General features: G+C 58.2%; 2 protein-coding genes across 5 annotated transcripts in view; one reads left to right on the top strand and one right to left on the bottom strand.

Moving 5' to 3' along the window:
- The window catches only part of Lrp3 (LDL receptor related protein 3), a 13,558-nt gene extending 1,527 nt beyond the window's left edge, over window positions 1-12,031 (top strand). The window contains exons 2-8 of one of the 2 annotated variants that reach the window (XM_021641927.2): window positions 549-596; window positions 2,238-2,300; window positions 6,753-6,891; window positions 8,008-8,222; window positions 8,558-9,677; window positions 9,900-10,032; window positions 10,232-12,031. In XM_021641927.2, coding sequence (XP_021497602.1) covers window positions 549-596; window positions 2,238-2,300; window positions 6,753-6,891; window positions 8,008-8,222; window positions 8,558-9,677; window positions 9,900-10,032; window positions 10,232-10,819 — 2,306 coding nt within the window. In that variant the 3' untranslated portion in view covers window positions 10,820-12,031. The remainder of the gene's footprint in view (window positions 1-548; window positions 597-2,237; window positions 2,301-6,752; window positions 6,892-8,007; window positions 8,223-8,557; window positions 9,678-9,899; window positions 10,033-10,231) is intronic. The other variant, XM_021641936.2, reaches the window with a different exon arrangement.
- On the bottom strand, window positions 11,825-26,126 carry Slc7a10 (solute carrier family 7 member 10). 3 transcript variants are annotated; one of them, XM_021641947.2, is made up of 11 exons: window positions 25,854-26,126; window positions 17,554-17,758; window positions 15,457-15,608; window positions 15,134-15,259; window positions 14,911-15,064; window positions 14,155-14,278; window positions 13,962-14,065; window positions 13,574-13,670; window positions 13,194-13,343; window positions 12,455-12,632; window positions 11,825-12,191 (listed from the first exon to the last, which is right to left on the bottom strand). In XM_021641947.2, exons 1-11 carry the CDS (start codon window positions 26,020-26,022, stop codon window positions 12,058-12,060), a joined length of 1,593 nt encoding a protein of 530 aa, XP_021497622.1. In that variant the 5' UTR covers window positions 26,023-26,126; the 3' UTR covers window positions 11,825-12,057. The 3 variants fall into 3 exon arrangements, with proteins under 3 accessions (XP_021497622.1, XP_021497630.1, XP_021497638.1); XM_021641955.2 differs by having other exon boundaries at window positions 12,455-12,573; XM_021641963.2 differs by lacking the exon at window positions 13,194-13,343 and having other exon boundaries at window positions 12,455-12,573; window positions 25,854-26,125.

Genomic DNA, 26,126 nt, shown 5'->3' with positions numbered 1-26,126 from the left:
ATTGACTGCCTTAAACATGAGTGCCTCAGTCAGGGAGTGGGGACCCGGGTCCCCAGGAAGTTAGATTTGCCTCTCACTTGGCCTAGACTCTGTCACGGCCTGGAGCCCTTGAAGCAGAGCCGTAGAGTTGAAGCAAAGGCCGCTTTCATGGCGGTGGCAGGAAAACTCTGCGTTTAGGTCAGTGGGGTACGAGGAGGGCGGTGGTGTCGTTGCCCCTAAATGCCCATCGAGGCAGGAAGCCCTTCAGGGTGGTGGGAGGCCGCTCTCGAAACCGCCTAATTCTGTGCCTGGCCAGCACGTGGCTGGCTCTGGCTCTGGGTGCATGAGGGCAGCTCCTGAGACCCTCTGAGCCCCTCGCCTTTGCCTGCCCCAGAAGGGACGGAGGCTGGAGGGAGGCTCTGGCAGTGATCTGGGCTATGCCAAGTGAGGTGAAGAGGGCCTGCCTCGACTTCCACTGTGCTGTCCTGTGGTCTCGGGGAGCCCAGACATGTGCCCCTGGGTTCTAGGAGCTACTGTCCCCTGCTAACATCTCTTCGTGTCTTTCACAGTGAACCTCTTTCTCACTGGGAGGCTCAGCAGTGCGGTTCCTGCCTTAGGTGAGTAAGCCTGCCCCGGGTCGTTGACCTCTGAGGATGGCTATCAGAGCTCTGATTGAAAAAATCATTACCTGTGCGTATTTACAGAGTCATGAAGCAGCCGTTGGCCCTGAGCAAATTCTAACTTACTGACAAATGACTTCTTTGGTAAAATGCCAGACTACCTCAAACTGGCCATTAGGGCCCATTGAAGCAATGACCCAGGATGGTCAGAGGGGGCTGGTGCTCTGTGGCTTGGTACTAGCCACAGACTAGCAAACTAGCAAAAGCCCTGTGCAGATGATAGATTCTGCCTCTTGTGGGCCGTGGGGTTCCTTAGGGACACTGGATGCTCATATTATTAATGGTGCCACAGAGGCCAGTACCATTGAGAGAGGAAAAAACAACAACAACAGACTTTTAAGACTGGTTTGGTGTCACAGTCCTGTAATTCCAGCCATTCAGGAGACTGGGGGCAGAAAGGTTGACATGGCCTGCCTAGGCTACAGAGTGAGTTCAAGGAAAGCCTGGCTATAACTTTGTGAGACTCTGTCTAAAATATTCTTTTTGAAGGGTTGAGGATGTAGTTCAGTGATAGAGCCCCTGCCTAGAATTCCCCAGTAAGGGTCTGGGGCATGGCTCAGTGGTAGAGCCCCTGCCTAGAATTCTCCAGTGAGGGGCTGGTGGTGTGGCTCACTGGTAGAGCCTCTGCCTAGAATCCCCCAGTGTCTGGGGCATGGCTCAGTGGTAGAGCATCTGCCTAAAATAACCCAGTGAGGGGCTGAGGTGTGGCTCAGTGGTGGAGCACTGCCTAGCCTGGGTTCAAGCCTCCACAGATTGCTAGGCTGACGCAGGATGAGGAGAAGGCAGAAGCAACAGCTTTCAGTGGGATTTCCAGGCAAAAGGCAAAGCAGTCAGGCTTTGACAGCTTAGAACGGCCAGTTTGAGTGAACGTGGAGGCCAATTCTAGGGCAGGCTCTGGCTGCCTGCTACCTAGCCCTCTGTTTCAGGGCAGAGAGGGTATTGGCTTGTGTGTAAGAGTCAGGACGATGGTGGATAAGAACTCAGCCCTGCATCTACTGCTCTGCGTGGGAAAGACTTGTTCCGGGGAAGCCAAAGTGCAGCCGAGGGCTTGACACACAGGGTGTGAGAAAGCAGTGAGGAGCCCTGTGTTGGCCTCGTGCCTGTCAGTGTTGGCTGGCCATCTGATGACCGTCTTGAGCTCTGGTTTGGTATCCGGAGAGGGAGGAGTAGCCGCAGATACTCATTCTTGGCTGTGGAGGGGCTGCCACGGTTTGGAGAGCGAACAGGTCGGTTGTGAGGTAGCCTGCGCTACCACCGATACGCCAAGAGAACCTCACCACGTCTTGCTCATTTAGTCAATATCTGGCTGTCTTCAGCAAACCCTGAAATGGTGTTTTAGTGCTGGGTGTGGTGTTGCATGCCTGTGATCCTAGTACTGGGGAGGCTGAGGCAGGGGGATTGCAAGTCCCGGGGCAGCCTGGGCTACATAGGGAGACCCTGCCTCAAAAGCGAGCCAAGGGTATCAAGGTCTAAGTAATTGGCAAGAACACATTGTGGCGAGGTGTGTCGGGGTGTGTGTAAAGATGTGGGACCCCGAGCCTGGGGACTTGGAACTTGATGTTGTCTCTTGTGCCACAGGCAAAGCAGGAACTACATGGGGTTTCAGGTTTCAGCCTGCCACTCATCCCCCCGAGACTCAAGGTGGGTAGATCTGTCTGGTGGTGATTACAAGGTGTGGGGAGGGCAGGCAGAGGCACGGTGGAGACACTCACAGAGGCCCAGCGTCTCCCCGCCTGTCCAGGAGACTTGGCTTCCGCCCCCTGTAATCTTCTCGGTACCCCAGCTCTGTGTTTTTCTGCAGCTGGGCCTCCTCTGCTGAGCCAGGCTGGCCCAGGGCTCTACCTTAAGTCGGCACTGACCAGCCTAGCCCAGCCTCATGTCCTGACCCAGAGGACAGCCCAGTTCTGCATCCTGATTCCAGCAAAGCACTGGCTGGGTCGGGCGTCTGTGGCCAGGCTACGGTGGGAGAGGAGGTTGATGATCTTGCAGGCCTGAACCCGAGACCAGTCCTGCCCTGCTGCTGCTGCCGGGTGGGTGGGCACCGCAGATGTGTCCCCCAGGTTTACAGAAGCGGCGTCTGGGAGAGAAGGGCCCTCCTGATGAGCTTCCTTAGCTGTCAAGACCTGTGGGCCAGCAGACTCTCGTTACTCATGTCCAGGGTGGCTGTTCACGCACTAGTGGTTGGGCATGGTGCTGTCGATGTTGGGAGCTGAACCCACTAGGGTGGGCCCTAGTGTCCCTGGGATACAGCTCTGATCCCTCTGGCATTGCTGGCCAGCTTCTCCCCGGCCTAGGCCGCCCCTCCCAGCATGGGCCTCAAGCCTGCATTTCTAGATACTTTCTCCTCTGTTCCTGCTGCCTCCTGGCCCTCTCCCAGCCCACGCCAGGTCCATTTCAAAGCATCTCAGCCTGCCCCTTGCTCCTTCGGGTACTCCCTGGGTCAAAAGGCCTACCCCCTGAGTCCTTCCCCCCGACCCCTGCCCCTGCCTCCCTCTGTGATCCTAGGGTAAAGTTCACACTGTCTTCTACTCAGGTACTTGGCCAAGTGTCTGGGCATGAGGGGAGCCTGGTTCCTTGTTGTCAGGTTACCTCTGGAAATCAGATCTGCCAGCTCTGCTGCATCAAGCCTTGCCCCTCTCCTCCCGGGAGGATTTGACAATGCTTTGGATCCACAACTGATGACAGCATCTATAAACCTGCCATTTGTTCCTTTCCTGCTTAGCCACTGAGAGCTCAGACAATCTGTAAGAACAAAGGCTGGTCTCCACCTAGAAAGCCCAGAGGACCCTCCCTGACCCCTGAACCCCGTTGGGGCTCTCCTATACCAGCATCCCCCAAACACAGTACTTCTGTCCATGCTCTGGCCATCAGCCTTTACCATCAACCCTGTCTGATCCTCACTTCCAACGTGACATTCCTCTAGACTCCACTACCCCATCAGCTGTCCGCCTTGCGACTGTCACTTTCCTGATTTTTCTAACTGTAGCCAGCAACATAGACTGGCTCTGTTTCACAGACAGATAAGATGTATCCTTACACCATATGTCCACGGAGGAGACATTTAGGTCTGGGCCTAGGGTGGTGCTCTGGGGTGGAGATGAAGCTGCTGTCAGAGAGAGCCGGAGTTTCAGGGTGTATTGGCCAAGCTAGACAACATCTCTGAACTTGTTGCCAAGGGGTATGTAGGCAAGAGGCCTTCCTGGAGCTCCCCGAGCAGACCCATTCTCCCGCTTGCTGTAGAATCATGGGTCCAGTACCCGTGACTCCACACCCCCACCCCCGAGAAGAGGAGACAGGCAACAGTGATACTCCTTGGGGCTTGTAGGGTAGAGGTTTTGTGAAAAGACTGGCATGGGCTGGCGGTGGTCCAGGCATCTAGACAGACAGGCCACCCAAACCCTGAATAAACGGCCAGATGTGGCTACAGGCACAGCATCTGGCTGAGACAGGGAGGGAGCGAGATGTTGACTTAGAACCTTGGTGGATTCTGTGTAGAAGGAAGAGAGCCGAGACACCCCCCCCCCCCCATCTCACTGGCTCTGCCCACCCAGGAACCACCCGCCCTGCACTTCAGGAGGGAGAAATTCTCCGGGTCACTTCAGGTGGACAGTTAGGGCTCTGCAAGATTCCCTAGTTAGCGGCTTCAGCTGCCGGCAGGAGTCAGGTCCAGGCTGGGGGTGCCATGCGTGATCTCTTGAGACCCTGCTCCGCTAGCTCTGCCTCCTGTTTCCTTGGCGAAACACCTGAGGTTGGGGAGGCTGCATCCTAGGGCCACATGTGGGCATCAGGAGCAGAGGACCAGCTTGTACCTCATTGCGCTAGAACTATGGATGCTGGAGAAGGATGAAACTGAGGGTGGCCACTGCTGCGTTAGGGCAAAGGTGGCCTTTCCTTCTCTCCCTTTCTTTCCCCTTCCCCTTTTTTCTCCATCTTCCCTCCCCCCTCAAGTCCCTCTTTCCTTTCTGAAATCTCTCTTTCTTTCTTTTCCTCCTCAGGGTCACATGTAGCTCATGCTGACCCAGAACTCACTATATAGCCCAGGCTGGCCTCAAAGTCAGGATCCTCCTGCCCCAGCGTCTTGAGTGCTAGTATTATAGGTGTGAGCCGCCACACCTTGTTCAAAGATGGATTTCACACTCAGCTCTTCGATGCCCTTGTGAGTAGACTGCACAGCTGAGACCGCCACGGTCACGGAGGAGAGGGGGACCACACCCCTCGGGATGCTCAGAAGGCACTAGACTGACCATCAGTAGTTCATGCTGGGCATCCGCCGTGTGTTGGGCGCCACGCTGGCCCCTGGGTGTCAGGCCAGAGCGTCCCAGCCTGCTCTCCTGTGAGGACTTGCCACTAAATGGTTTCTGGACCAAGAGGGAAGACACTGCTGTGACAGAGGCCGAGGAGGGCCAAAGGATAGGATCTCTGCTGGGGCACGAGCTGGTGTAGGCTTCCCAATGAAGGGACCCCACGGAGCCAAAGCTGAAAAAGTGGGCTGGGAGGGTGGGGAACAGTTCTCCCTTCCATGGGAGGGGTCTTGGGCATGAGGGAAGGATACAGGAGATGGGAGGCCGTTTGGCAGACAGCCGACATGAGGTCAGGATGCAGAGGGTTAGAGCGGGGTCGTCCTGCAGCAGCTGCGCAGACTGAGGCCACAGCGGGGGTGGGGGGTGGGGCGGGAGATTGCAGCTTCAGAGGCGGGCAGACGAGGAGGCAGACGTGGGGGAGAGGGCCACTGTTTGCTTCCGGAGCCTTGCTTTTCCGTCGGTAGAGTGGGCCCAGGCTTTGTGACCGGCTGGATAGGAGACACGTGTGAGGGTCGAGTAAGGGTGCGCCACGTGGCCCAGGCAGCGGGGCAGGTGTGGTGTCGCTCATGCCGACGACCGCTTCATCTCCACGCCTGATGTGGCACGCAGCTGGTGCTCTAAGAACGCTTGTGAGCGCAGGTCCTGCAGCGCGGCGCGGGGCTGAACCCACCAAGGGCCAGGCGACTCCGCCGCTTGCTGGCTGTGTTTCTGGGAAATCACTTAGCCTCCCCAGCCTCTGTTTGGACAGGGCATCTACCTCCAGTAGCTTTTCACAGACATTTAGATTAAAACCCCATATTTTAAATTAAAAAAAAAATTTACCTATGTGTGTAGATGTGGGGGGGGGGGGGGAGAGGTTGTACGCATGTGTGCAGGAAGCCAAAAGAGGGCACCTGAGTTACAAGTAGCTGTGTGCTTCCCACTGCGGGTGCTGGGAGCCAAACACTGGTCCGATGCAAGAGCAGCAAGTGCTCATAAACACCGAGCCATCTCTCCAGCCTCCAAACTGCAATTTCATACAAGGTGTACTGAGACCTGGACTCCACTTGCCCCCTGTGAGATCCACAGGGAAGATTTTCAGTCCTGCTTATTCAGGCCTGTTGCTTTTGCTTGGTGCATGATAGATGTCCAGTAAATATGTGCCAGGCGGCAAAGCCCCTCTTTCCTGGGGCTGTGTTATTTTACAATATTTATTTATTTATATGTGTACATGTGTGCCCTTGAGCATATGTTTGCGCACCACATGGATTCAGGAGCCCAGGGAGGTCAGAAGAAAAAGTCACTGGAGCCCCTGGAACTCGAGTTACAGACAGTTGTGAGCTGCCATGTGGGTGCTGGGAATTGAACCTGGGTCCTCTGTAAGAGTGCTCTTAACTGCATACCCCAGCTCCCCTGGGGCTCTAGTGAGGTGGCCTGTGTGGACCTACGTGCTGAAGGCCTCCGTGCAAGACATCCACTAAGCCGAGGTCTTAAGCCCTCACATCTGCATGTGCCAGATACCAAGGGGAATTAAAAATGTCTTGCTCTTGGCTCTACTGCGATGGGGGTAGTGCAGGGGCTGAGCACACAGGATCAAGGCTTCGGGAAACTGCAGGGATGGGGCTCCACCCCCTCAAGTCCTGAACTCCACCCACACAGTTTCCCTGAGGGCTTGAACTGTAGACTGGCCGGGCTTGGCGGAAACGTGCCCAAGCCATGAGCAGGGGGCCACCCCCACAGAGGCCGCCACCCCCACAGAGGCCGCCTCCTCTCCAGAGGCGGGTGGACATTTCTCAGCCTTCTCTCCCAACAGCTGCCTGCAGCGGGAAGCTGGAACAGCACACCGAACGGCGAGGGGTCATCTACAGCCCAGCCTGGCCCCTCAACTACCCGCCAGGCACTAACTGCAGCTGGTACATTCAGGGTGACCGTGGTGACATGATCACCATCAGGTAAGAGTAAGGGGGGGGGGTGGCTGAGATGGCTCATGTGAATATGCTGAGCAGGAATGAGGGCAGGGTGCCACGTGTACAAGCCCAGGCCTTAGCAGGCACGGAGGGTGTGTGTGTGTGACAGGTATGTATGTGTCTAGGTCTGTGGGCATATTTAGGAACAGGTATCTGAGAGACCTATGAGGCCACGCGTGAGCTGTAAGCATGCGTGTGCATAATGACCATTTCATTGCCCACTTCCTCCTCTGGGTATTCTCGGCTGGGTTCAGTCCTCAGCCTTAGGAGCCGGTGTGTGTGTGTGTGTGTGTGTGTGTGTGTGTGTGTGTTGGGGGGGAGGTCTGGCTGTGTGAGGTAGCAGCCGTGTCTGACCTCCGCACTGCAGGAGTGGCTTAAGACTAGGGCGACATGGAGCCCCCACGTCAGGGTTTCTGCAGGGACCTCAGGCGTGGGTAGAGGGAAACAGGGATGAGGTGCTAGAGGGTGTCACTGAAGAGCTAGAAATCCTGGCCTGGTGGCCATGGGACATTTGGCTAGGGGCTCGCTTTCTGTTATATCTGCCATACTGCTAAACGCTAGAGTCCAGAAGGCTGCCCCAGCCTCTGGGTCTAATCACTCCGTGGATGAAGGACAGGAACGAGATGGGCAGAGCCCGTTCTGGCTTCTGGCTCGTTTCGCTCAGCTCTGGTGCCAACGTCTCACTTGCAGACCCCTGGCTGCGGCATCAAGTAACCTCCCGGGCAGAGCCCCTCCTTTAGTGCACGGTCCAGGGAGTCTGTGCTGCCCAGCTGACTCAGGGCGAGAGGCATCTAAAGGTCACCACCCTTTAGGGGGCAGTGTCAGAGGGCTGCTGGGCCTCTGCACTCTGTTTTGAATTGGGGGTGCCAGCCAGGCAGGGAACGGATGCGGCTTTAGATGCCACGATCCCTCGTGGAGCTGCCTTTGGACTCTGGGATTGGGGCAGAGCCGGGCTATTTGGGAGATAAAAGGAGGACTGCTGGGTGGGTCAGGTCTAGCTGGCTGCCTCTGCCATGAGAGCAGGCCTGACCGCTGTTGGGCAGCCCTGGGCCATGAGGACCCTGTCCACCTACCCATCCCTGCGACCCTCTCTGCCCACAGCTTTCGAAACTTCGATGTGGAGGAGTCTCACCAATGCTCCCTCGACTGGCTGCTGCTGGGCCCAGCAGCTCCACCCCGCCAGGAGGCCTTCCGCCTCTGCGGTTCAGCCATCCCACCTGCCTTCATCTCTGCCCGTGACCACGTCTGGATCTTCTTCCACTCAGACGCCTCCAGCTCCGGCCAGGCCCAGGGCTTCCGCCTCTCCTACATCCGAGGTGAAGCCAGCCAGCTCTTCCACTGGCCCCGGGCTTCTTCAAGGGCTCCCCTAACAAGCCCTGCTAATCCTAGGTTGGGGTTGGGGCTGATGTCTGGAGGTGCCTCAGAGTCTCCTTAGGTAACTGACCCCACTTCGCTGGAGGAACCTACCCTCAGCCCAGGCTCACCTCACACACTGAACCTAGCCTTCTACCCATAAGCCTCTGCCCCATCGATGGCCCCGCCTCTTTTTACGGAGGCCCAGATGGGATTGAACCCATCTGCCTGCTCTCAGTCAGCCTCAGGCCCGGTGCTGGAAGGAAGGGGTCTAATCATGCCACCTCTTTGCCTCCAGGGAAGCTGGGCCAGGCCTCCTGCCAGACTGATGAGTTCCGCTGTGACAACGGCAAGTGCCTGCCTGGGCCTTGGCAGTGCAACATGGTGGACGAGTGTGGGGACGGCTCGGACGAGGGCAACTGCTCGGCCCCCGCGTCGGAGCCCCCGGGCAGCCTGTGCCCCGGGGGCACCTTCCCGTGCAGTGGGGCTCGCTCCACGCGCTGCCTGCCGGTAGAGCGGCGCTGTGACGGCACCCAGGACTGCGGCGACGGCTCTGACGAGGCCGGCTGCCCCGACCTAGCGTGCGGCCGGCGGCTGGGCAGCTTCTACGGTTCCTTCGCCTCCCCGGACCTGTTTGGCGCTGCCCGTGGGCCTTCGGACCTGCACTGCACGTGGCTGGTGGACACGCAGGACCCCCGGCGCGTGCTGCTGCAGCTGGAGCTGCGGCTGGGCTACGATGACTACGTCCAGGTGTACGAGGGCCTGGGCGAGCGTGGCGACCGCCTGCTGCAGACCCTCTCCTACCGCAGCAACCACCGGCCTGTGAGCCTCGAGGCAGCCCAGGGCCGTCTCACCGTGGCCTACCACGCTCGCGCCCGCAGTGCCGGGCACGGCTTCAACGCCACGTACCAGGTGAAGGGCTACTGCCTCCCGTGGGAGCAGCCGTGCGGGGGCAGCGGCAGCGAGGGAGACGATGGCGGCGCCGGGGAGCAGGGCTGCTTCTCCGAGCCGCAGCGCTGCGACGGCTGGTGGCACTGTGCCAGCGGCCGGGATGAGCAGGGCTGCCCGGCCTGCCCTCCCGATCAGTATCCCTGCGAGGGTGGCAGCGGCCTGTGCTACGCAGCCGCCGATCGCTGCAACAACCAGAAGAGCTGCCCCGACGGCGCCGACGAGAAGAACTGCTTTTCCTGCCAGCCCGGCACCTTCCACTGCGGTACCAACCTCTGCATCTTCGAGACGTGGCGCTGTGACGGGCAGGAGGACTGCCAAGATGGCAGCGACGAGCATGGCTGTCTGGCTGCCGTGCCCCGCAAGGTCATCACCGCCGCCCTCATTGGCAGCCTGGTATGCGGACTGCTGCTTGTCATTGCCCTAGGCTGCGCCTTCAAACTCTACTCCCTGCGCACGCAGGAGTACAGGTGGGCACCGCATGGTGGCCTGGAGCCCCCCCTCCCCGACCCCCGTTCCTCCGTTTCCCTGGAGAGAAATCTCAGGATGGTCCAAGCTCTGGGTGTGGGTCATCCCGACCCAGGGCCTGTTTTTGGTGTGTGCATGCCTGGGTCTGGATGTTAGGGTGGGCTCCGGAAATCCCGCTGTGGTGGCAGGCCCCTATTATTCTTCCCTTCTGCCCTCGCTTTCAGGGCCTTTGAGACCCAAATGACGCGTTTAGAGGCGGAGTTTGTGCGGCGGGAGGCGCCTCCATCCTATGGCCAGCTCATCGCGCAGGGCCTCATCCCTCCGGTTGAGGACTTCCCTGTCTACAGCGCCTCCCAGGTGAGTCGCCATGAGTGGGGTCCCACAAGGCCCAGGGTTCTTTCCTACAGGGTCTCACAGAGTCCCCAAGACCTTGGGGCCAAGCTAAGAAGGGCTAAAGGGTGCTTGGAGGGAGCACAGTGTCTGGTCTGGAAGGGGGTGTGCCGACGGCCGCTCCTGAAGGGCCCGGCCCCCGCCTTAGCTGCCGCCCCACCCTCAGGCCTCAGTGCTGCAGAACCTCCGCACGGCCATGCGGCGACAGATGCGAAGGCACGCCTCCCGCAGGGGTCCATCCCGGCGCCGCCTCGGCCGCCTCTGGAACCGGCTCTTCCACCGGCCGCGGGCGCCCCGAGGCCAGATCCCGCTGCTGACCGCCGCCCGTACCTCACAGACCGTGCTGGGCGATGGGCTCCTTCAGGCAGCCCCGGGGGTTGTCCCAGACCCCCCGGGACCCCATACAGACGCAGGCAGCCCCAGGGAAGCTAGAGCGGGGCCTCCCAGTGCCCCCGGCCATGCACCGGAAGTGGGACCTTCAGTGCCAGCCCCACCCTTGAACCTGCGAGACCCAGAGTACAGACCAGAGGGCAAGGAGAGAAAGGCCTGTGAGGACCCTCAGGAAGACAGCCCGGCCCCCGTGGACACACCTCCAGAGCCCTGCTTGGCCCAAGACCCCTACCCCCAGACTCCCACTGCCAGCGGCACCCAAGATCCCCAATTGCCAGAGCCACTGAGGGTCTGCAGGAGCCCCCCACCAACGTGCTCCCCCGTATTGGAGGCTAGCGATGACGAGGCCCTGCTGGTCTGCTGACCACCGGACACGCTGGTGACTGCCACAGCCCCGCTTTGTAACCAGGGAATACACGGTCATTTCTACCCTGCCTCCGCAGTCTTTCTTACAGAGACCCACCCGGCAGCCCCGGTGGAGGGCCTGGGCTCAGCCAGTGAGTGGGCTGAGGCCCTGTGGCTTTGACGGGCATTGCTGGCAGGGGCTCCAGGGGGTTGGCCTGGGAAAGAGGGTGGGGTGTTGAGACCACCCTTGAGGTCAGCAGAAGCACAGCGGTCCTTGGAGTGTCACGTCAGATTGCTCCCCGTCGCTCCAGTCTGGGGGGTTTATTCCCGAAGGGCGGGACAGCCAGAGCCAGGCCCTCTGGAATGTTTCCTGCGGCTTCTCGGTTCGTTCACCCCACAGTAGCACCAGCTGCACATCCCAGAACTGTGCCAGGAGCCGTAGTTGAGGCCTGAAAAGGCCGAGGGGGGTGTTGGACCTCCTTCATGGTGAGTGTTTCAGCTACGTCTCCTCACAGGGGCCCTGGGGAAAGTGGGCTAGTAGCTTCCGCCCCATCCTCAGGGGCAGCGTGGGCCTGGCTAGGCTGGCGCCCTTTGCCTGCTAGCCGCTGGGTCAGTCCCAAGCGTCGCGACAAGGCTGGAGATATGAGAAGAGAGGCCATTCTCTGCTTTCTCAGGAGATAGGAGCCAAGGTGGTGACTGAAGGTGGTATCGTCCTTCCTGTCCTGCCTCGGAGCCTCAGTTTCCCCACCCAAAGCCAGGGCTGTGCTGTCAGAAGTAATAGCGTCCACTCTGTGATTTATGGGAAGGACAGCCCCAGCTGGAGACTTCTGGGTTCTTCTGGGTGGCTGAGTTGAAGGTGGCGTGGAGGGTCAAGGGTGGAGCATCACTGTCTCCTATGGGCCTCACGGAGCCAGCCTCAGGTTCAAGCAGCAACTCCCACCAGGGCTGACAGCCTCCTCCACAGCGCCTTCCCAGCTAGCAGCCCATATCCCGCACTGAGGCACGGCCCCATAGACACCCCTTGCACACAGCAACAACCAGCCCTGTTTATTTACAGGCTTTTCCAGAGACGCTAGCAGAGCATTGCTAAGGCGGGAAGTCTGACCCCGGTGGCCAGTCCCTTATAATAGGCCTCTAAGGGTCGGATCTCTCTTTTTTTTTTTTCCAGAAAAAAAATTTGAAAACAAAACAAAACACAAAACCCTCCTCAATAAACAACATGTAAACAGAATCCGCTGTTTCAGTCTCTACAAGGTCTCACTGTGTCTTCAAGGGCTTGTCCGTGATGGGCAATGGGGAGGGCTGGCCCATGGGGCCATTTTCCTCCTCCTCCAAGGAGCCCTGGGGGTAAACCACGAAACACAGCTCCTGGCCCCAGCGTGTCATGGACTCTAAGAACAGACAGAGAAGACAGACAGATAGAACATGGGGGTTTGCTCCTTTGAGACAGGATGACCCTAACTCTGGACACCTCCTTTGGGCAGGGAGTTGCTCCCTTCAAAGATGAATCCTGGCCACATCTGAATGTATCAGGAAGCTTTGAGGGAATCCTGTGTCATCAGCCAGACTGGTAGAAGGCCCTTGCTCTGGGGTGACGTCATAAGAGATGTCCACACCTGCCCCCAAAGAGGCATGGTGGCAAGAGCCGGCTCACCTGTGAGTCTGTGCACACACTTTGGCTTGCTTCTCCAGAATACTCCCAGGAAGAAGATGGGGACCCCAGTCAGGATAATGATGACGCCCACCCCACAGACCATGGGCTCCGAGATGAAGCTGAAGACCAGTAGGAATGCCCAGAACACCAAGTACACAACAGGAATGAGGAGGTTCACCTAACAGAGAAAGGATGAACGAGAGCACCAAGGGGCGATGGCAGCACCCTAGTTCTCCCGCCACCCTGGGGATCAGAGACACTTCCTCCATCTCTTGGGAACTGGGGGCTGCATTGATCCCTCTGGTGTCAACCCAGCGCACTGGGGAGCAATTCCTGGGTTGACCAGTTGGCTGAACTGCTGAGGCGATTTGACTGGTCCATAGTAGTTATACACAGCATTCTGTTTACACCTGGTTACAGCTCAACTGTTTTCCAGTGTTTCGTGTTTCAGGCAATCTTCAGGATTTATATGCAGATGTGGGTGCTTTTCTGTCACCCTTTCATGTGGGATCCTGAGAATACCAGGCTCTGTCATTGGCAGCCCATGTGACCTCAGTCTCATTGTCCCTTTCTGTGGGCTGGGAATGTTAAAAACACTTGGTTCCTGGGGTTCTAAGGAGAGTGTATGCCAGTGTGTGGAAAGCCCTGCACTCTTCAAATGCTGTAGTCACTGTCATTGTCACCCACACCTGCCTCTGGTGCTCAACTTGAAGGTAGCCCTGATTATTTCCAGTCTCACCTTGATGGGCCTGTGGAGTGCCGGCCGCCTCCAGCGCAGCACAAGCAGGCCCAGGATAGTGACTCCATAGCAGAGGTAGTTGATGAAGGACACATAGTTGATGAGTGTGTATGTGTCACCCACGAGCATGATGACCGCTGTGGCCCCGCACTGGGAGAGGACCAAGGGCTGACAGCTGGCCTCCCACCTGCTTCCGGCCATCGAGGCAGGCTGCTCTGGGCCCTTCCCACTCAGGTCAGGAGGTCAGGCGAGTCCCCCCTTCCCCACCCTCCCTAGCTCAGCTACCATAGGCAGGAATGGGTTTCTGCCATTATCTCCCAAACCGCCATTGCGAGGTGTCCCTGGCTACGTGCACTGGCTGGTCGGGTTCCCCAACTTACACAGACGAGGAGGGCAGGGATTGGGGTGCAGCGTCTGACATGGATCATGGCCAGCAAGCTGGGCAAGTGTCCCTCTCGGGCTCCAGAGAAGCACAGCCTGCGCACAGGGAAGGAGATGGATAAGGGCCAGAGCCTGGCCTCGGAGCGTCTCTGCTGCATGTCATAACCCGGCTGTCACATTGACCTCCGCCCTCCAGGCCCTACCAGCTCTCCTCATGCAGCGTGCCTCCTGGCTTTCTGTACTTCAAAACTGGGATCCGACATTTTTACTGGAGAGTTTGGTGTCCCGGCTTTCCCTCCCTGTAGTCCCTAGCATGGCCTGTACACAGCAAGGCACCTGCCTTGTCTCACCTATACCATCCTCTCCCCTTTTCCTCAGTCCAGTCACCTGGATGAGGTGAACAGGTAGCCGTTGATTCCTCCGAAAGTAGACAGCGCCACGGAGACGGGCATGACCCACGAAAAGTAGCCCAGCAGCTTCTGGCCAAAGGTCTGCATGGGCACAGAAGAGAGGGCAGGAATGGGGCGGGGGAGGGGGTGGAGGCAGGGGCTGCAGAGAGAGAGCTGAGGTCCCCACTCACCACAGCCACTGCGTTGGAGGACAGCAGCTCCTGGGGGGACATGGCAGTGAAGTAGGCGATGTTGGTGAATGTGTACACAAAGGTAACCAATGGGATGGAAATGAAGATGGCGCGAGGTAGATTTCTAGGGACAGAGATTGGAGCATCAGTGTCAGTTCCTGGTGACACAATGGTGGGGGATCCTTGGAGTTCCATCTGCATCCACCCAGGGGGTGGGCAGGGACATACTGCTGTCTGCCTTTTCCCCAAGCCCCCGTCTGAGCACAAGCTAACAGAAGGAGGGGCAGATGAGGGCCGAGGCCCCTGGGATGAGGGCAGGGCCTAATTCATGTCCGTACAGAAAGAAAAACTTGTATACAGCCAGAGTCAGCCTAGAAAATCTCCCAAACGCCTTCAGAGCTCAGCCCTCAGGTCTGAGGTCTCCCTGGAGATTCTCCACCCGCCCCTGCGCCTCTGCTGCCATTGTCCCTCTCAAGGTCCTTGGCTGAGCATCCCGATGGAGTATCGTGTTGTGTGCATATGGACAATTTTGGACCAAATGCAGATCACTGAACACAGCAGAACAATGCCATTCAAGTCTTTCCGAGGCCCCACAAGGGGCCCGGCTGCAGCTGCAGAGAGGGAAGAACACAGCTTCAGGGATCTCCCTTGAGGCCTGTCGTCACGACAGCAAGCGTGGTCAGTGGAGGGGCAGCGTGAACCTCGGGTAACAGCAGATCTGGGAGGGCGGCTGTTTCCACCAGGTGCTTCACTCACTTGCGAGGGTCGACCAGCTCCTCGGTGACGTAGTTGAGGAAGTTCCAGCCACTGAAGGCAAAAGAACCTTGGAGGAAAGCCAGGGCTAGGTGGCCCACAGACGGTGTCATCCAGAAGGCGAAGGCATTGGTGGGCCTGAGCTCTTCAAAGCGCCCTGCGGAGTGCAGACGTGGGGGTTAGCACAGTCTCCCCAGTGCCTCCAGTGCTCCCACCCCGGCTCTACCTTGGAAGATCTGGACAAAGCCGACACCAATGATGAGCGCCAGCGCCAGCAGCTTCCCGCCAGTGAAGATATCCTGGATGCGCGTGGCCCAGCGGACGCTGGAGCTGTTCACCCAGGTCAGGAGCACTGGAGAGGACAGGGGTGTGGGTACCTGAGGCAGAGCCCTTCACGGTGGCCCACGGCCAAATCTAGGCCATGCAGTTGGGGGGGGGGCAGACCCAGAACCCTGGGTCTCAAGGGTGATGTCACAGGTGGTGTTGGCTGGGAGCTCCCACTCCACTTTCCTCACAGGGTTGGGGGGACAGAGACTCAGGGACACTCACTCAGGCAGGCCATGGAGAGTACTCGAGAGGCTGCGGCCGGGGGGATACAGTTGGGAAAGACGGGCTGGAGCACGTAGTTGGAGAAGGTCATGGAGATGACAGCCAAGCTGGTGGGGTACATGATGAGGACAGCGCTCCAGAGCAGCAGGAATCTGCAGACAAGCAAGGGTCAGCATGGTACAGGCTTGCCCCTTGCCTGGCTTGGATGGGAGTGTCTGGGATGGATGAGAACCAGCTCCCTGTGGGCTGGTGAGCTGCCAGAGGCTGGGGAGGTGGTATTGGAGCCATTGGAAACTGACCCCAGGCCGTTCCCTGAGCTCAGGCAGGCAAATCCCAGCCTTCAAGCTTGAGCATCATCCAGGGCTCTCAGCAATTCGTGGTTTAAGTTGGTTGGTCCTGAGCGATGTTCCTGCCTTGATTTCGGAAGAGGAGTGATGTATGTCCCTTGTACCAGAACCTCCCCTCCACAGTATCTCCTGGGGGGACTGGGACTGGGGCTTAGGTATGTGCAATGGGACTGTTTTCGTCCAGAGCGGTGGTCCTGCTTGCATCTTGGGGATGCTGTTAGCTCCTGGCCCACCGCTGAGGTGAAGCGTCCCTTGGCACATGCCTTTTGATTCTCATCTTAGATCCATGGCCGTGCCCCCTACCCACCCTTTTGCATAGCCCAATCCCCTGGCTTCTCACGCATTATAGAGCGATAGCCCACCCCCTCTGCTCACCCTTGTATTCTGACTGCCCATGAAGCGCAGTCCAGGACCCTCTCACCTTCTCCCTGAGTAGTATTTCCCAGACCACAGTAACAGGCTTCTCTGTGGGTCCCTCCACGGGCCCCCACAAAAATACAAATCTCCCCTTCCCTATCACTGAGACCATCATCTATAGAGCCTTTAGAATGTGATGGTGGATGTCACTGCTACAGCCACCTGACCCTCAGGACACGTGGGCTACCATGTCCTCCTGGGTTAGGTTAGAATCTTAAAAATCTCCATGGAGCTTGTCTGTACAACTACAGCAACTTCAGTCCCCCATCTCCTCCCACTCCGCTATGAATCTGGCCCCACCTCTGCCCACAGCAGAAAAGACTCCCTGGGCAGACCACCACACCCTCGAAGCACGCATACTCTCAGAGCCTGACAAAGACGCTCTCCGCGCTAAGGGGGTTAATTAAAACATGACAGAACAAAACCATGTCTTTCTTGCAAGGGCCGTGTAAATGGGGTTTCCCTACACGGTGTGCACGGGCCTTGCTGCGTAACTGCTGGCTTTTGCCACACCCTCAGAGCAAGGATCTTTTAGGTTGACTCCCGTTTGAGGGATTGCTCTTCTCTGCTCTGTAAAAAACTTGAGCTTGGGGACAATTGTGTCTGTGTGTGTGTGTGTGTGTGTGTGTGTGCGCTCGCACGCAACCCAGCACAGAGCCAGTGAATTACCTGAGAGGGCTCCCTGGCCCCCCTCCTGCCTCCTCCTACAGCAGATAGCTTTGCTAAAGCAAAGACCCTCCTTACCTGAGTGCTAGCATCATCTAGTGGCTTCAGAGAGTAGGAGCGTCCCTTCCATAGACACTGAACTGAGTGCCCTGAGGTGGGCAGGCCTGTGAGCCCAGAAGGGAGGGACGCGCAGGAGGATCTGGAGTTTAAGGCCAGCTTGGGTTACACAGTGAGACCGTCCCAGAATGCCAAGCCAAGTAAGAGAAAGTAAAATAAAGCAAAAGGAGACTCAGAGAGAGAGCAAGGGTCTAACTCAGTGGTTCTCAACCTGTCTTGACCCCCTTAGGGGTCAAATGACCCTTTCACAGGGGTCTCAGATCAGACATTTGCATTATGACGGCAGCAAAATTACAGTTGTCAGGTGACAACAAACCAATGTTACAGTTGGGGGTCACCACAATGTGAGGGGCTGTATTAAAGAGCCAGAGCATTAGGAAGGCTGAGAACCGCTGGTCTGACACCAGCACAATGGAGTGGGCACTGATGTTACCCACACACGCTCTCTGCGGGAGGCCGCCAGACACCCCCGGCCACTGTTTCTGTCCACCCACACACACACTCCACAGCAGAGAGGGCAGCCCCTGCCCTGCCAGGGCTTCACACTCACCCAGCCAGGCCTCCGAAGATCTCTGTGACGTACGCGTAGTCCCCACCAGACTTGGGGATGGCGACGCCCAGCTCTGCATAGCAGAGAGAGCCCAGAGCTGTCACGCCCCCGCCCAAGACCCAGACGAAGAGGGCCAAACCCACGGAGCCCGAGTGTTCCAGGACGCCCTTGGGTGAGATGAAGATGCCTGAGCCAATGATGTTCCCTGTGGAGAGAGATGGCCTGTGTGAGGCCGAGGTCCCTTCAGTAGCTCAGGCTTCCCGAGGTAGAAGGAAAGCAGGCCGGTAATGAGCCTGGAGTCTCTCAGATCTGGCCAAGCCCATTCCCCAGGGTCACCATGGGCTTTTTCAGTCTTTGGCATGGGGAGTAGCACTTGCCCAGCTAGACAGGCCCACTGCCAGAACTGGTTCCTGAGTTCTTCCATCCCCTGGTTCCCACTCCTGGTGAGCGAGGTGTCTGGACAGCCGTCTGAACAGTGGCGGAGGACAGGCACTGCGGTGTAATCCTCACAGGCTGGGCTCAGGCCCTCGCTCCAGCCATCTGTTCCCCTCCCACTTGCTGGCCAGAGCTGGCCTCCCACAGCAAGACCCTGACCTGCCTGGGTCTGAGTGCCTGCCCTTCTCCTGTTGGCCACACTCATGGGGCATCTTGACCTACCCAAGGCGCCAAGAGCAGCCTTGTTCTTACTTGATTTCTTCATATTGTTTCCTCCTTTCCTCTGGGGACTTAGAACCCAGGCCACAGACACCAACCCCTACCCACCTAAAGACCTTACTTCCCCATGCTGTTAACACGTTTAGGTATTAGGGAGAGAAAGGGGTACTAGTGGCTGTCAGCAGCCATCATGGTTGGGTTGGGACAGACATTCCTGTTAGGCCATGACAGACATTCCTGTCCCTCCTGGGCTTTGAACACAGGCTGCTGACCCTCTGCTGCCATTTACACAATGTGAAACCTTAGCTGGAGCGTACAGCTTTGGGGCTTGCCCTCTGCCCTTTCCAGACTGGTCTGTAAAACGGCCTATCGTAAAGACTCTGAGAGAGGCAGGCTCCCAAGGTGGTGTCTTTACCGGGAACCTCCACCTGCAGGTAGTGAGGGCGCCTGCCTTTGCTCAGCTGTATCCTACAGGCTGAATCCCGAAACACCCAGACGTGGCCCCACCTTGCTCCATCTGCTGAGGTGTATGAGGTCAAACGGACGCTGAGAATCTCACTTACTCCAGGGTGTGCTCTGCAGAAGCAGTGGACCAGAACCCCTTCCCAGACGCCCAGAGCATACAGCTGTATTCTCCACTCAATGGCTGAGCGGCCGAGGCCTTTCCTTGGGTGCCAGGCAGCCCTTCCGGAACTCCGGCAGTCTCCCCTTGCATGACCCTCGGGAGCCTGCCCCCTTCCACTCCTCCACAGACACCCACACCAGCGACGGACAGAACCTTCTGTCTCCACCTTCTGTGCCCGAGCCTAGAGGCCGTCATCTGTCAGTTTACCCAGCACCTGCAGAGAGCACCAGCACAGGGCAGGGCACGGAGCTGAGCAAAGGTGGGCGTCCTCACCACCATGCTGTGAGCCAGAGGAGGGCTCAAGCCTGCATGGCTCTGAGCCTTTCCAATGAGCCATTCTACAGACGGGTCTAGAAAGGCGAGTGGGCAAGCCCAAAGACTCTATGCCCCAGTTCCACATTCTGTAACTGGCATCAGAGTCGGCAAGTCTGTGTCCTAAACCGTGGATGTGCTCACAGGAAAGAATTCTAGAGTCACTGGCCACGTGTGGGAGTTGAGCCAGCAGCTCAGCTCCTTCCGAGTAGAGCAGTGTGTGTGTGTGTGTGTGTGTGTGTGTGTGTCTGCTTACTTCACCTGTCAGGTCCACAGGCCGGGCTGGCAGAGAACATAGCTATGGTTGCCAATCTGCATTCGCTCCAGGTCCACCCTGCCATCCCTCACCCCCGCCCCTGGCCGACACAGATTTCCAGTCTGGACAGCTACGGCGCCCTACTTGATGTTCCAGTCACATCCCAGGGGCCCCAAACACATCCAGATAAGGAGGGAATAGTTCCTGTGTCCCGGCACTCAGAGGTAAGCCACGTCCCTGGTCTGCTTTCTGGGGACGGGGACGGGGAAGTTGGAGAGGAGCCGCCTTCCATATCTCAGGGGCCCGAGGCCTGGGTGGGCTGTTGGGTTTGTAAAGGGCCTTTGAGTTTGCTCCATCCGGCAGCGGTTCTCAGGACCTGGCGGAACAGGATTTGCCAAAAGCCAGTGAGGTTTGAAGCCAGCGGGGGCTGGGTGGCCTTGGAAGGAGCTGGATATGTTGGAGCTGGGGGCATCCAAGGCTCCAAGGCACCCCCCCTCCCGTGGAGACCCCATTGCCCTAAACAGCTCAGCCGGGTGGTACCTCCTGTGGGCGGCCCTCGGGGAAGCCCCGCCTCCTCACACAGGGTCTTTGGGGTCACGGGGGCATCATTAGCTCTGAGCCAAGTGGCCGAGACTCCGGGGCTGGCCTGGGAGCATGTGGAGGTGCACAATTGTTCTGGACACGTGGCTTCGGGCTGCCACCCAGAACTTAACTTCTCTCATGTGGCCCAGAGGACCTCGTGTGCCGGCCAGTGTCTCTGAGGTCCTGTGGGGGCATCAGAGAGCTCTGCCAGGGCAAACCTTTAGCACCTGCTCCAGGTTCCTGCTTGCAAGTGGCAGAGCAACCATCACACTACTGGGTGCTCTGGGTGGCATGTGAGTGGGAGGATGGCAGGGGCTGTGAGGGTGGTGGGCTCTCATGAGCAACAGAGGATGGCCGGGGGGAGGTGCTAAGGGCGGGGCTGAGGAGGGTGGTCCTATGTGCTTGAATGGTTACGATTATGGATGTGGGGAGGGTCCCTAGAGGCGCTGTTCTAGATCATTCTCTCAGCTAGTGGCAGGCTAAGGGCTCTCTATTCTTGGACCCCACACTCAAGCCCAGTAGATCTGTCTTTTGGAAAGGACCTACAGTGGGCAAACCAGCCCTTGCAGAGTTCTTCACTGGAGAAGGAGGAGGAAGAAGGGGATGAGGAGGAAGAGGAGGAAGGAGCGGAAGAGGAGGAGATAGAGGAGAAGTAGGAGGACGAAAAGGAAGGGAAGGAGGAAGAGGAGGGAGAAGAGAAGGGAGAAGATGAGGAGGAAGAGAGAGAAGAAGAGAAAGAGGAAGAGGAGGAGGAATAGGAGGCAGAAGAGAAAGAGGACTAACAGGAGGACGAGGAAGAGGAAAAAGAGGAAGAGAAGGAAGAGAAAGAGGAGAAGGAGAAAGAATCCTTGACCCATCAGGACCAAGCTATGAAGATGTGGGATGGAGATGTTAAAGAGTGCTTGGGTGGGCATCTGACTGCCAGAGGACTCCCCATTCCTGTCCCCTCAGTGGGACCGCTGTTTTCTGGTCCTTGGTCCTCCCAGGCAGGCAGGTGGGCCCCTCGAGTCTCCTCCCACTCCTCTTCCTTGAGCTTTCTCTGGGTGGTTTTATCACATTAAGATGTTTGGCCTGATGAGGCTTACTTGCCTCCAGGAGGAGTGAAGAAAGGGCCATTGTTCCCTGGGGCTGCTGCACGGTGCTTGCTGACCTATTTCTGGAAGGCAGTGGCAGAACGTGGAGGTCACAGGGGTAGACTCTAGAGGTCAAATCTGCAGAATGAGCCACTCGCTTGCCCGTGGCGTGAGAAGGTGCTCGTGGGTGCCTGTGTGGGCGTACACACAGTCTGACTGAGGAGGGACAGGGAGACCAGGACATTGGCAACATCCGGATCCACAGAAACACATGCAGGAGTGTGTCTCCAGCAAGTGCTCTCTTCTGGGACTCAGTTTCTCCATCTGCTGGTGGGACCCACGTGGCTAGAGGGCAGCAGAGAGGTGGTTTGAGCTGACATTGCCAGAGAGGAGACACACTGTTTAGGATATCGATCCTGGTCAGGCTCCCTGTCCCCTGCTGTTGCGTGCAGCCCAAATCACTGGACTTTCTGAAGAAACCCAACCCCCAGGCAGCTTCCCAGATCACCCGTAGAATGTGATTCCTGCCTCATCCGCATGGCCTGAGAGGGTGGCTATAAAGAGATTCCTTAATAATACCTACACACTGGCATGCTTGTTTTGTTTCTCTTTGTTTTGGTTCTTCAAGACAGCATTTCTCTGTGTAGCCCTGGCTGTCCTGGAACTCACTTTGTAAACCAGGCTGGCCTCGAACTCAGGGATCAGCCTGTCCCTGCTTCCCAGGTGCTGGGATTAAAGGCGCCCGCCACCACGTCCGGCTGACATTGGCATGCTTTGACCCTCGCTGGGACATTGGTCGCCAAGGGAAGCCTTATGGCTCTCACCGCCTTCGTAAGCCCAGTCAGTCCCCGTGTCCCAGCTTTTCCTCTGGAGGTCTAATTCCCAGAGGGTCCACAACACCCTGGGGTGAGCACTCAGACCTGGGTGAAGCCTGCCTCCCTCCTCCAGGCCTTTCTAGTAAGTGTGTGTCCAGTCCCTCCCTGGCGTGACGGTGGCCCTGCTGAGGTCTTGGTAGAATACCAACGAGGTGAGTGGGGGCATCCGGGACGTATCCTGTGTTGCCAACCGGCCAGCATGCACCTCTCGCCTAACCCACTTTCCTCCGGAGAGTCAATGAGCAGAAATGCGGAGACTGCCCCATCTGGCCTGCCCGGGCCAGTCTCACCAAGCTCGGCGAGCTTGCCTGTGCCCAGTCTCCAGGCCCGGATTTGTTGTGGTCACTAAGAGACTCTCCGCTACTCAATCTGACCTGCAAACCCCGGCCCGCATCTTCCTCCATTAACTAGTGTTACTTGGCAGGCTGCAGGCTGTTCATTTAGCATCCTAGCCAGACTCCTAAGATGTGGGTTCTGCTGGGTTATTTGTTTGTCTTACTTTGCTTGTTTGAGCAAAATCTCAATATGTAGCCCAGGCTGGGCTTGAACTCATGATCCTCTCTATCGCAGGGATGACGGGTGTGATCTCCATGCCCTGTCTCTTGGAATCCTTGCAGCTCCTTCCTCTTAAGCCTGACTTTTAACCACTGGGTGCTCAGGGCTCAGTCCTGGGCCCTTGGCCCTGTTATTTCTATAATCGCTCCCTTGGAGACCTCATCCTGACCCCCTCCCGCCCCCCCGAGGTATTTCCCAAATTTGTAACGGGAGCAGGGACCTTCCCCCTGAACTCAGCCTAGACCACAAACTTCCCTCTATTGGGCCTCCCTTCAAATTCCCGTCCCTTCTGTGGCTCTGTTCCTTCCTGAGGTTGTCCTGACCAATCAGAGACAAACCACCCTACCTCAGGCCATCACCTGTGTCACCCTGGACCCTCCCCTCTTGCCCCCACTTCCAGTCTATCCCAAGCGCATCCAGAACTGAGTCTTCCCTCTGCCCTCCAACCGCTGCCCCATCCGGAACCACCACCGCCTCTGTCCAAGTGGCTTCCTGCCTGGCCTCCACTCTGTAGCCTTTATCCCCGTGGCCTCTCCTCCTCCATAGTGAGCTAAGTTCCATCCCATCTTTCCTCAGGTCAGACCTCTTCCACAGCTCCCACCTCCTAACGGGGGGTGGGGGAGGGCAAAGTCTTTACGGTAGCTCACAACCCACCACCGAGCCCTTCCAGTCTCCACCCTGCCCCGGCACCTCCTGCCATCCTCCCTGCCCCAGTTTTCTGGTCGCCATTCTTATCCTGGCCGTGGCTGCACGCCTGGCCATTCCTTGTTTGCCGCAGCAGAGGGAACGGCCTGCCTTGTCTCCTGTTGGATGTCCAGCACACCTGGCACCGCTGACTGTGTGTGAGTGAGTAGCTCAGTCTTGCGGCTGGAGTTGCCTGACTTCCATCGCTGTCCTACAGACATCTGGGCCCGGGGCAGGCTGCAGCCTCAGGGCCTCAGTTTCTCTATCTGTGTAATGGGTACAAAAGCTGCCCTCCCACAGGGTGGGCATGAGAATCAAAGGAGGTAGGGTTGAGAGCTGCCTGCAGGCGGCGAGCTCAGAGTCTGGATGTCTGAGGCACCGCTGTCCTATGCAGCCCCACCCCAGCCAGCTGTTTCCTCCCTGCCTCATCCCTTCTCAGTTTGCTTGCTCTTTCGGCTTCGAGCATTGTCCTGCAGTTAAGGGGAGTCTCACTTTTCTCTCCAGCCAACCCTCCATACTTCCCGAAAGCCTCACTCCTCCGCCTGGGATGAGGCAGGTGGCATATTGAGAAATGAATGACGCGTCATTTGGGAGGATCCACCAGGCGTTTTGGAAATGGCCAACGAGTAACGGGCAACCCATAAAAAACAGTCACCCACAGACAAGGATGGGACGCTCTGCAGGTGTGTCCTGCTAAAATCTGACACTGGAGACTTGTGATTTTGACCAAGCTCCCAGGTTAAGAATGGAGAGGAACCCAGGACCGGAAGTTGCGCTGTGGGAGAAGTGGCCCCAGGCCCTTGCATGGAGGGAGATGGACACTTGGGGCCTCGGGAGGGGAAAGCAGTGCAGATCTGGCCTCCTCCCAAGTCACCTGGTTGAGGACAAACCTCCCCTGTCTGGTTTCTCTCCTGCCTGGCCCGGTGTCTTGAGTGCCATAAGCCTGCACCCAGTACCCTGGGCTGGGGAGAACTTGAGTTCTGTTCCCGAGTCTACCATCTTTGTTAGCAGAGTTGACCTTCCACCCTCCTCAGCTTCTGGAGGCCAAGGGGAACAGTGAAGCAAGAAGAGGCTGAAAGGTGAAGGGAGCCAGCGGGCCAGAGCCAGGCTCCAGGGCACAGTGTCTCCAAAGCCTGGACTGCAGAAGGGGCAAGATGGCGCTCTTCTCTCCCCTACACTACCACCCTCGGCCTCTTGAGGGCTGGAACCCTGGGGGCCTCTGACTCACTTGAGGCGGATAAGGCAGAAACAGGACAGCCATGGATCCCAGGCTTTCTCTGTCTGTCTGTCTCACTCTCTCTCTGTTTTTCTCTGTGTCTGTCTTCCCTCTGAACCTCTCTGGCCCCAGACACGGCCAGCCCCTTGACCGGTTATACCGCCAGTGACATGTAGGCTTCCCTTCTTGGGGGGACTGGGTACAGCCCCTGAAAAGGGCGTTGGCTGGAGGCAAAGCTCTAACCAGCACCCAGCCAAGCCCCCAGATTCAGCCCTTCCTGCTATCAGACAGCCAGGCCCGGGTTCCTGGGTGGCATCAGGGCCAGCTCCTGGAAGATAACCGTTCTAGAAGGAAGAGGGCAAGACAGTGGAAGTGTCTGGAGCTTGGGTTCAGGGGCGCTTCTGGCTGTGAGTTTGAGGGGCACACAGAGACGCTACATCTCTGCAACTAGACTATCTCACGAGGGGCACAAAGCAGGAGGAGGTGAAGACCCCAGCTCTGCCCCTCTGAGCCCTCAAGCCTTTCTCGGTCTCCAGGTCAAAGGGCAGAAGAACAGTGATTGGGCTGCCTCTCCCAGTGGGTGGGGAAGAGGGCAATCAGGACCCCAATTATTGATCTCCAAGACCCATCCTCCAAACTCTTGGGCACAGGGGAACAGAAAAGCCCCTGCCCCGAGAGGGTTAGTCCAGTCCTTCAGGAATCAAGGGGCAGAGAGAGGTGGGGAGGCGCTCCCATCACTGTCCTTGTTCCTGAATGTTCTACCTACACAGAAAACCCCATCTGTCTGAAGGGAGAGCAAGAGGGCCAGGCCGAGAGAGCGCCCACTCAGATGCCACCAAGCCACGAGGGTGCCCACTCAGCTCCCTGGACCCAGCAGGCACTCTCCTGGAGGCTTGTTCTGCTCAGGGCTGTGCCATCTAGCTACTCCGCTGCCTCACCTTGGAGTCTGTGGCCACGTCTGCCAGGAGGGACAGCCCAGACCCCATTTCCCCTTGGTTTAGGCTCTCCCCTGCCATTTACCCACAGTCCTCCCTGCTTTCCAAGAACAGACGTCCTCAGTGCCCTGGCGCTTGAACCCGGCACCCAGTGGCGATGCAGAGAGGCTGCCCTGCAGTCCAGACCTTGCCCACTCCAGGCAGGCCTGGAAAGTATTGGTTTCCTAGGTGGGCACAGGGATGAATCGCCCTGACAAAGCCCCGTAGAGAAGGCAAGGCCAGCGGAGGGTGGCGGCAGGAGGAGCACACACAACCCTCCCCCCCAACACACACCCTCCAGGCGCAATTTTTCAGAGAAGTTGGGGAAGTGGGGACAAGAGGCTCCGCGCCCGCCGCGCCGGGAGTTCTGAGTGGGGGTCAAGTGCATTCTCCAGCAGCAGCAGGTGCTCGAAGGTCTCCTGCCCTTGGCCCCCGGGAGGAAGGACCATCAAAGGGGTCCCCCGAGACTTCCACCCTGTGTGCGCCTCACTCACCGATGATGATGGTGCAGGCGCTCACCAGCCCGATCTCTTTCTTGAGCGCCACCCGCTCGGGGGCGCCCGGGCCAGGGCCAGGTCCCGGGGAAGGCGAGGGCGCAGGGCCGGGGTTCCCGCGCCCTCCGGGCTGCTGTATGTGGCCTGTCATGTCACTGTCCCGCCTCATCCCAGCTCCCTGCGCTACCCGGTCTGTCCGGCCCGCCGCCAGTCCTCCGTCGGTCGGCCTGTCTGTCGGTGCGCTGGCGGCCCTCGCAGCCCGGGACAGCGCCC

Source organism: Meriones unguiculatus, chromosome 14 (genome assembly GCF_030254825.1).
Source record: "Meriones unguiculatus strain TT.TT164.6M chromosome 14, Bangor_MerUng_6.1, whole genome shotgun sequence".
NCBI lineage: Eukaryota > Metazoa > Chordata > Mammalia > Rodentia > Muridae > Meriones > Meriones unguiculatus.
The sequence above is the reverse complement of the archived record's forward strand: the minus strand, read 5'-3'. Positions and strand labels throughout refer to the sequence as shown.

Coding starts and splice junctions, on each gene's coding strand:
- Slc7a10 (XM_021641947.2), bottom strand. CDS start 26,022: ATGAGGCGGGACAGTGACATGACAGGCCACATACAGCAGCCCGGAGGG. Junction 17,759..25,853: donor CGCCTGCACCATCATCATCG/GTGAGTGAGGCG, acceptor CTCTCTCCACAG/GGAACATCATTGGCTCAGGC. Junction 13,344..13,573: donor TCCCTGCCCTCCTCGTCTGT/GTAAGTTGGGGA, acceptor GTCCTCTCCCAG/TGCGGGGCCACAGCGGTCAT.